This window comes from Mixophyes fleayi, chromosome 6 (assembly GCF_038048845.1).
Source record: "Mixophyes fleayi isolate aMixFle1 chromosome 6, aMixFle1.hap1, whole genome shotgun sequence".
Classification (NCBI taxonomy): domain Eukaryota; kingdom Metazoa; phylum Chordata; class Amphibia; order Anura; family Limnodynastidae; genus Mixophyes; species Mixophyes fleayi.
Window position 1 is genome coordinate 128,939,678 of NC_134407.1, and position 10,269 is coordinate 128,949,946.

Consider the following 10,269-nt stretch of genomic DNA (forward strand, 5'->3'; position numbering starts at 1 on the left):
TCATTGGATCTCGGGGCTCGGTTCTCGCGATACTTGAAAATTATAAATACCCGCCTCCACAGCAATCCATCGCCATTTGACAGAGGGAGAGTCACAGGCTGATTAGAGCAAGGACAGACAATATAATTCTGATTCCAATTCTGCTAACAATCGATAGAGAAGAGAGGAGGATAGAGGATTTGCATTAATATTTCTGGCTGTCAAAAGTAGTATCTGTCAGCAGATTGAAAAAATAATTTGTAGCACTCCAAAGTGCTTTTGGGGTGTCCCCCATTCTTTTGCATTAATATTTCTGGCTGTCAAAAATAGTATCTGTCAGCAGATTTAAAAAATAATTTGTAGCACTCCAAAGTGCTTTTGGGGTGTCCCCCATTCTTTTGCATTAATATTTCTGGCTGTCAAAAGTAGTATCTGTCAGCAGATTTAAAAAACAATTTGTAGCACTACAAGTGCGTTGGGCTCAGAATGGATTCAAAGCAGTCCACCTATGAGCAGAATGAGCAACCAGCTTCTGTCACCAGTCCTGATGGTAGTGTTCCCACATCTGGGAAAGGCGATGTCAAACTACACAGTCTTTTGAAATCAGTCAAAAAAACACACACCAAAAAAAAAATTACAGTGTTGAAGCACAAAAGAAGTGTAACTGAGGAAAAGTTAAGTGCCGATAAAAAAAAATTGCCAACATGCCATTCTATACATGCAGTGGCAAAGAGAGAATGAGGTCTTCACCTTTGTCTATTAGTGGCAGATCAAAAAATGTTGCCGAGCCTACAAGTGGTGCAAAACTACTGTTACGGGTCAAAGCCGAGCTGCAAGATAACAGTAAGGCATTAGAGGATAATGTTTGCTCTGAATCAGAAATGACACCAATCCCTGTGGAGAGTCCATCCAACAGTGGGATGTCTAATCGTGAGCATTCTGTTAGTGTACCCATAAAGAGGGACCCTTTCAGCAGTTCTGCTGATGTGTGCCTGAACAGCCCGAGTGTAGCCAGTGATACACAAATTGAGGATGCCACTTTGGAAATAGAAGAGGATGAGGGGGAGATTTGTGTAGGCGATGAGGGCGCTAATGAGGATGTTGATGATTATGATGCAGACAGATACCAAATTGCCTTTCTCAATTTCTATTTATATTCTAGATTATATAACGGCTGAATAGTTTTCTATTTTACTCCTAGTGGAGACGGGATCTGATACAGACAGATACCAAACTGCCTTTGTCCATTTCTTTGTATATTCAAATTTCTAGTTCTACAGTCTATGCAGGCTGTTTTTGTTCTATTTCACTACAAGTTGATGGGGGGAGGCTGATGCAGACAGAAACAAAACTGCCTTTCTCCATTTCTTTGTATATTTGAATTTCTAGTTCTACAGTCTATGCAGGCTGCTTTTTTTCTCTTTTACTACAAGTGGATGGGGAGGGGCTGATGCAGACAGAAACCAAACAGCCTTTGTTCATTTCTTTAGATCTTTAACTAGAAGTGTAGGGTGTAATATACACCCAAAGACGATGGCTGCATTGCCTATAGGCTAAGATGGAGAGGAAGACAATCTGGTTCGTGTGCAGAAATAAGGACGGCCTACCAGGGATTAAACTGTTTTCTTCCTAATTTATTAGCTTTAGAATTACCTTACTTATCCAAGAAACAGGTGGAGCACTAAATTTGGTTACTTTATGCCAAAAAAAAGTGATTTTCCAACAAAATAGCAAAACAAAACCAACCAAAACCAAAACACGCAATGGCGGTTTTGCAAAACCAAAACACGAAAGTAATCCAGATCCAAAAACAAAACCAAAACACGGGGGTCAGTGAGCATCTCTAGATATTACATTCCAAGCCCAATATCTCTTGCCTCAACATATCCTCCCTGATGTTTTCAGCAAGTCTGCATCGGAGGTCCTCCCTCCCCACCGACCCTGGGATTGCCCTATTGATCGCATCCCGGACAAGAACATTCCCAGAAGCAAGGTGTATCCACTGTCATTACCTGAGACACAAGCAATGTCTGAATACGTTACAGAGAATTTCAAAAGAGGGGTTATCCGTAAGTCTTCCTCACCTTCTGGAGCAGGATTCTTTATCATTAAAAAGAAGGACAGCTCTCTAAGACCTCGCATAGACTATCGGATATTAAACACTTTGACAGTAAAAAAAAGGTTACCCTCTCCCTCTCATCACGGAACTGTTCGACCATATTCTTGGGGCACAAATTTTCACAAAATTAGACCTCAGAGGTTCCTATAACCTGATCAGAATACGAAAAGGAGACGAATGAAAAACCCCATTTAATACCAGAGAAGGGCACTACGAATATCTGGTCATGCTCTTTGGGCTCTGTAATGCCTCAGCGTTTTTTCAGGACTTTGTTAATGACATTTTTAGAGATCTGCTTTATCGGTCGGTGGTTAACTATCTGGATGACATCTTGATCTTTTCTCAAGACCCCTCTTCCCATTGGAGGCATGTTAAGAAGGTTCTCTCCCAGCTACGAAGGAGTCACTTATATTGTAAACTGAACAAGTGTCTCTTTGACTGCTCCCAGGTACCCTTTTTGGGATACATAGTCTCAAGTACAGGCTTACAAATGGACCCAAGCAAAGTAGAAGCCATCCACAACTGGCCCCAACCCGTTGGTCTAAAGGCTACCCAACGCTTCATTGGCTTTACCAACTATTACCGCCAATTCATTAAGGGAATTTCTTCCCTTATCTATTCCATTACACTTCTCACCCATAAGGGTGGACAGAACAAATCTTGGCTTCAAGAGGCTGTACATGCTTTCCAGGCCCTTAAGGAGGCCTTTATAGCTGCACCTGTTTTGAGTCAACCAGACCAGAACAAACCCCTCATTCTGGAAGTGGATGCCTCCTCCATGGGAGTAGGGGCTGTTGTTTCTCAAAAATACCCAGCAGGCATATCTAAACCCTGTGGCTTCCTTTCCAAAAGATTCTGCACCAGTGTGGCCAACTACGGTATTGGCGACAAAGAACTCTTGGCCATCAAAGTCGCTTTAGAAGAATGGTGCTACTTGTTGGAGGGTGCCCACTTTCCAGTTACAGTGCTTACGGACCATAAAAACCTCACCTATTTACAGTCTGCACAGTGTTTGAATCCATGCCAGGCCCGCTGGTCATTATTCTTCAACAGATTCCAATTGATACTGACATTCCAGCCTGGTACTAAAAATATCCATGCTGACGCTCTATCCAGATCTTTTGATTCCTCCGATTCTAGTTCTTCCTCCTCGGCTAAACCTATTATAAACCCCTTCAGAATTCTGGCTCTGACTAGGTCCTCCATCAGGACTCCTCCTACTGCCCGTTCTTTCGTGGACAACCACTTGCGAACAAGGGGCCTGATTCATTAAGGATCTTAAATGAAGAAGCTTCTTATTTAAGTCTCCTGGACAAAACCATGTTACAATGCAAGGGGTGCAAATTAGTTTTCTGCTTTGCACATAAGTTAAATACTGACTGTTTTTTCATGTAGCACACAAATACTTGATAGCTTATTTGTACACTGAAATTTAAAGATGATATTTGTGTGCTACATGAGAAAACAGTCAGTATTTAACTTATGTGCAAAACAGAAAACTAATTTGCACCCCTTGCATTGTAACATGGTTTTGTCCAGGAGACTTAAATAAGAAACTTCTTAATTTAAGATCCTTAATGAATCAGGCCCCAGGTCTTGAGATGGGCTCATAATTCCAGATTCTTCGGACATGCCGTTATCAAGAAGACTGTTGCACTACTCTCCCGCTTATATTGGTGTCCATCTTTGGTCTCCGACGTCCAGAAATACTTTCGAGTATGTGAGCTTTGCACCCGGCATAAAACCCCCAGGAGATCACTGGCAGGCCTTCTCCATCCTCTCCCTGTACCAGAATCCCCATGGGTCAGTATTGGCATGGACTTTAGCACTGACCTTCCCTCTAACCATGGATACAATTCTATCTAGGTGGTGGTTGACCGCTTCTTGAAATTGGCTCACTTCCTTCCTCTCAAAGGACTACCATCTTCTTCCAAACTAGCACTTCTTTTCATCCAAGAGATTTTCCGCCTACATGGCTGCCCGAGCGAAATCGTCTCCGACTGCTGAGTTCACTTTGTCTCCAGATTTTGAAGGTCATTCTGTAATCATCTCGGTATTAGCCTAAAATTCTCCTCTGGGTACCACCCGCTAACAAATGGTCAAACTGAGCAGACTAATAAGGATTTGGAGTCTTACATCAGGTGCTACTGATAGGAACAGTAATCTTCTTGGAGTGAACTCTTGCCTTGGGCGGAGTTTACGCATAATAACCACCAACACAAATCCACTGGCAATTTCCCCTTTTTACCATCTTTGGGAAACATCCCATACTGCCCATCTTTTCCGACTTTTCTCACTCTTCGGTACCAGCCGTGAACAATATGGCTCGCAATTTTTCCCAAATTTGGTCCCAGGTGCAATCTAAGTTACGGAAGGCCACGGATCGTTACAAATGATTTGTAGATCTCCATCGGAGGAATCTTCCAGTACTTCGGGCAGGCGATAAAGTGTGGCTCACCACCCGCAACCTTAGATTATCCATGTTATCAATCCCGTAACCTATAAACTCTAGTTACCAGTCTCTCTTCGGATGCACAACACGTTCCATATTTCTCTGTTAAAACTAGAGATGTTCACTGACCACCGTGGTTTGTTTTTGTTTTTGGATCTGGATTAGCTTCGTATTTTGATTTTGGTTTTGGCAAAACTGCCCTTGCGTGTTTTGGTTTTGGTTTTGGATCTGTATTATTTAGAAAATAGCTAAAATATACTGAAATTACATAATTATGCTCTTTTTTTCGTTCCTACATTATTATTAACCTGAATAACACTAATTTCCAGTAATTTCTAGTCAATTTTGACCACATCACAGGTCACAATATTATTTTCACAAACTTTCGGACAAAGACCCAGCGACTTGGCTGGATGCTAAGTGATAGAGCAACAACACAAACAAATGGCAGTTCATAGCATATCTAGGAAACATTGCCACACATCAGTGACAGAAAAGAAAAGTGGTGCAAGATGGACTTGTCCTTGTCCCACCCACCCACCCTTATGTAAGATATTAAAAAAGGACATGTACAGTTTAACAGAGCAAGCAATCCAGCAACAAGCAGTGCCACTTTTGTGGCTAATGTGCCTGGTTTGTTTGGCCCCCACAAAACAAGCTAACAATGGGCTTAAGGCACCTAAGGCAACAAGGTTGTTGGTGGTCAGCAGCATTCTGACTGCCAAAACCTCAGGCTCCAATTAGGGAGCACCTTACTTTATTTAAACCTCACTCTGGTGCCATTAGCGTGCCAGAGTATTGGTTCACCCTGCTCCAGCGTTCCTGTTTGTAATATTGCTTCTTGGTTCCTGATTGTCTTTGACTCTCCCTGTGGATCCAGTTTGGTACTGCTCTGCTTATTCCCGTTTTGACAGCAGCCCGTGCTTGACTACTCTCCAGATTATCTCTGTTGTACTGTGCTACCGTTGGTTCTGATCTGGACTGTCCGACTATTTTTCTCTCATCACTGCACTGGTGACTATCTGGGAGAACCATGATCTGCACACCTCACGCAGCTAAGTCCATGTCTCCATGCCAGGGTCCCTGGTTAACACCGGTGATGTGTTAACCAGGGACTAATTCTGTGCTAATTCTGTGACATACTGTGCATTTCCAGCTGGACCTACAGAGGTAGCTAGGGCATGTCTTATAGCCAGAATGTGTTTGTGCACCTAATTATGTGCAAGACAAATGAATAGGCGCTGGTGAGTGAGTGAAAGTGTGAAATATATACTAATCTGTCACTGTCTGTCATGGATGAGATATAACCTAATACTGACACCATAATGGGAGATGTTACTCTAATTTTTTATGTCAGAGACAAGTCATCTTTCCAATCTGTTTATATAAATATTTAAACCACTTGTGGACTATACTTTCTCACATTTTCTGATAAATACTAGATTTTATTTTTAGAAACAATTTACTTTAGATAACCAAATGTAAATCGTTTTCCTTCCCAGTTTTACATAGAGATCACTGGCCCAATGGCAGCGACTTAGCCCGCCTTACACTTATGTGTTATCTAAAGCCCCCAATGCTACAATTATCTATAGAAATTCTTGCATTTTTAGAAACTGTTTTCTGAACTAGTTCATCAAATCATATCTGAAATTCGAAAATTTTACGGAAATTATCAGACTAAAAGATTTGAGCTAAATTCGAACAGTGTGAACAGGATTGACAATTTGAATACGTCTTGTAATGTCAACTTTGAATGTAAACAATGAACTTTAACACAGTTGTGTTCTCTGTTCAGAGTAACTCATTGTTAAAAATACAGTACTATTTAATGTAATCTTTTAAGCTTGAACGACAATATTTTATAGTTATAATAACATTTTTAAACCTAAACCGAGAATGCAAACACGAGCCAAAAATTTCAAATTGAATTGGAGTATATCAAACATTGTATAGCAAACATGTTTGAGGCCCTCAAACTGGTTCGACATTTTCGAACAAGTATAATGGAAGATTAGGCTGTAGGGTTTATTTTGAGGGTTTTGAAATTTTTCCTTAAAATGGTTATAAATGATGTTGGTAAATTGATGGACTAAACATTTATTCAAAGCTAAAACACATTTTTTGAATGCAGACACTGAAGCAGGCATTTGCAAACTAAAAAAATAAACACACCATATACAGTTTGGCCACAATAAAACTGCGCAAATGTCTGTATCCCCGTAGACACCTCCTTCTTGGTTTGCCAATCCATGTGCTTAACTATAAAATTAGGGGTATCTGTGCAATGATATGACAAATGAACATTTACAATGCGGGTTTGCCCTTTCCTAAAGGATCCTTAAGGATAAAGAGAGATTTGGAGGAGACAGCGATACTGCCTTAACAAGGGGCGAGAGAGTTGTTTCCTCCACGATGCAATTCCAATTTCTGTAAGTTGTGTTGAAGTATGGAAACACTTTGCATGTGTTAATGGGAGTAACATTATGTTTCCTTTTCATAGGTCTTCCAGTTTAACAGGTTCCTCAATGCTGATGGAACAGAGAAGAATGAATTCTACAAGGAAGGCAGGAGACTGAAGCACTTTACCATGCCATGGGGGGCTGGCAACAACATTTGTGTGGGGAGATTTCATGCAATTAACAGCATCAAGCTGTAAGACAATTTATTTATTCTCAAATATTATACATATCTGTGAATACAATGGAGACAACCACAAGTGGTTTTAACTAATAGTCATTAAAATGCAGCCTGTCGGTGACATACCTCCCAACAGTCCAATTTTTGGAATGGGGACCTGTGAGAAGGGGCTGTGGCCATGCAATAATGGGAGCTTTGTCACCTGGTTTTCTTAAAATGACTGCCATGTTTAATGCATTTCATGTTACATGTTTGCGTCTCCACTGTAGTGTGTTTTCTAACACTGAGACGCATTAGGACGGTTCCATGGATCAAATGTGGGAACCATTTTTTTAGAAATATTGTGTCACTTTTATGTGTCTGAAAAATAAATCCAGTCTGGTCATTACAATTTTTATTTGTTTTCTTATATTGAAACTTGTTTAAAAAAATGCTGTTTTGTGACTGTAAAAAAACATTTTTTGTGTTGAATTTATAACGTAAGACCCATGGCAACACAGGTCAGAAAGAGACAAAAACTGTAGAAATATAAAGCATCTGGTATGTGCTAATTTTTGTGCTTATTAACTTGCAACTGTTTCTGGTGGCGGATCTTACTGCAGCCCTTTGCACAATTAGGTCCTGGAAATAGTAGGAGCTATGTCGTTTTAATACATTGATTTCTTTCTTTAGGTTTGTCTGGTTCCTGCTCCTCAATTTTGAATTTGAACTGAAAGTCCCCCAAGAAAAGTTGCCTGACTTTGACCGAAGCCGATATGGATTTGGGGTGGTACAACCTGTGCACGATATTGTCTTTCGCTACAGGAGGCGGCTACATGTCAGCATATGAACAATCTTTATTATATACTTATTAACAAGACTTGAGAAGTCAGTCATACCAATGCACCAACCTTTACTTCCAGTGAAAGGACCTACACCCAAAATTCACTGTGGCAAAACAATATTACTGACTCCATAGCAGTGAGATTTTGTAACTGATCCAAATGTAGACAATTAATAAAGGGGCAAAGGATTCTTGGAGAATGCCAGCAAAACATAACATGCGTTGAGGATGATCATTTTTAAACTTTATGGATATTTAAACAAGGTCGTTCCAAATGCTGAATAGTTATGAATTAATGTGTAATCGTTTTCACTAACACAGCTGAATACTCTTCTAGTCTCTCAATAGGGTCCCTGCTTCCTTTAAATATTATGAAGATATTTTTAGATGTGTTTGCTGTAAACATTGCCTGCACTCATTTCAGTTATCGATTAATCTGCCCACACCCTATGATTGCTATATTGTGTTATAAGGTATAAAACATGGGTATAAAACATGGAAGTGGTACTTCTCCAATACCCATAATACAGGTGGTCTTGTACAAACTGTGTTTCTTTATAATCCTCATTCTTTATCAACAGCAAATTACTTCCTGTATTTTGTAGTCAATAGGATGCAGATATAGGTCCAAAGGCTCAAATAGCAATCATAGTATATAATTCATGATTGTTGTGACACCATTGGATATATCTCTTTGCATATCTGTGCATTTGGTTACAGAGGCGAATGCAAGTTTATTATTTACACTCTGATTTCTGCACTGCCTCAATACAATACATGGTTGAGAAGCTCTGTACTATATATTTATATACTGTTCACTTATTTCAGGTATATTATTTAACTAAAAATGCACATGTATTCATATATATTAATATCAAACAACCTCTGCCCTTAAAACACCCTTTCAATGCTGCTGCTGGTATACGAGGCATTGAAGGAGCATCACTCAGTGAGACATATCCCAGCTGTCCCCAAATTACAGCAAACTCCTGGTAACCGCGACAAGTCTTGATAATTGGGACAGCAGGACAGCTCTCTGATATTGTGAGGGTCCCGCCTAAATCGGGACATTTGAAAGGTATTAGTGCGTATTACCGACTCACGCGAGTGCAGATGCAGGCACCATCTTTGAAAACGGAAGATGGTGCCTGCATCTGTTGTTCCTGCTCAATGTGCATGCCTAGCTTGGAGTCATTGGCTCTTCTTTCTAATTGTCACAAATTATGTTATGAGAAACTGATGCCAAGTGTGAGAGGTGAAAAGCAGAAGGTGGTCAGGCTGAGGAGGAGAGGGTCATGTGACTGGGCCAGGGTTGCTATGAGAGGGAGGGAGAATGCATGCAAATATAATGTTAGAAAACTGCAGGTTGATATGTGGCCAACTAAAGTCTAAGATTTGTTCTGTCAAAAACTTTGCCTCTTACCCCAATTAGTGTTCAGAAGAATATGTTGTATCAACATTTGCAGTGGAGATTCATTCATTAAAGAATTCAACATTGCATGGGGCAAACATATTATTGCTGTTAAGAATTAAAAATATTAGGAATAAACAAACAGAAAAAAGGACAGACAGTTAATTTCTGCTGTCAAATTCTATTTTACTATGTTTGTAATTAGAAAAAATGCACTTTCATAACAGAATGAATTTTTACTATGTGCTTAATGTAGCCAAATGTAGCCACTAATTTTATTGTGGTGTGAGTAATTGTAGAATAATATGTACACAAAGGATTTTAGGAAACACAGCGGACAATAACCACCAATTTTCAGTTTATAAATAATTACACTTTACCAGTCCAGTATGTCTCTCTTGTATTGTATTCTGTTCTGTGCCTTCTAATAAAACATTTGTATTTTCTGTAATGATTAAATTATATTTTTATATTACTTGGCTGTAAATAGAATACATATATTTTAAACATTAAAGTAAAAATGTGGGCCTGCAGTGCAAATACAATGTTGTGATGTCATTGTGTACCTTTGTGCTATTGCCCCCCTTCCTTCCTGTCTCTATACCTGAACTTCTGCTCCGTCTCTACTGTATTTGCCTGCCTGGAGTTTCTGGAGTACTGGTACTTTGTGTTTATTGTTCTGTACTGTTTTACCCTGTATAGTCTACTGTTCGTACCGTGTATGGCGCTACGGAAACCTTGTGGCGCCTTACAAATAAACGATAATAATAATAATAATAATAATATTGCACCTGTTTTCATGGGAAAACAAATGGCTTAGTACCAAGATGGCCAAGACTGTGGGT

General features: G+C 39.8%; 1 protein-coding gene across 1 annotated transcript in view; it reads left to right on the forward strand.

Annotated features, from left to right (window-relative positions):
* The window catches only part of PTGIS (prostaglandin I2 synthase), a 76,304-nt gene extending 66,421 nt beyond the window's left edge, over positions 1-9,883 (forward strand). Inside the window, exons 9-10 of the mRNA XM_075176416.1 lie at positions 7,054-7,205; positions 7,863-9,883. Coding sequence (XP_075032517.1) covers positions 7,054-7,205; positions 7,863-8,019 — 309 coding nt within the window. The 3' untranslated portion in view covers positions 8,020-9,883. The remainder of the gene's footprint in view (positions 1-7,053; positions 7,206-7,862) is intronic.
* Positions 9,884-10,269: the final 386 nt, after the last annotated feature.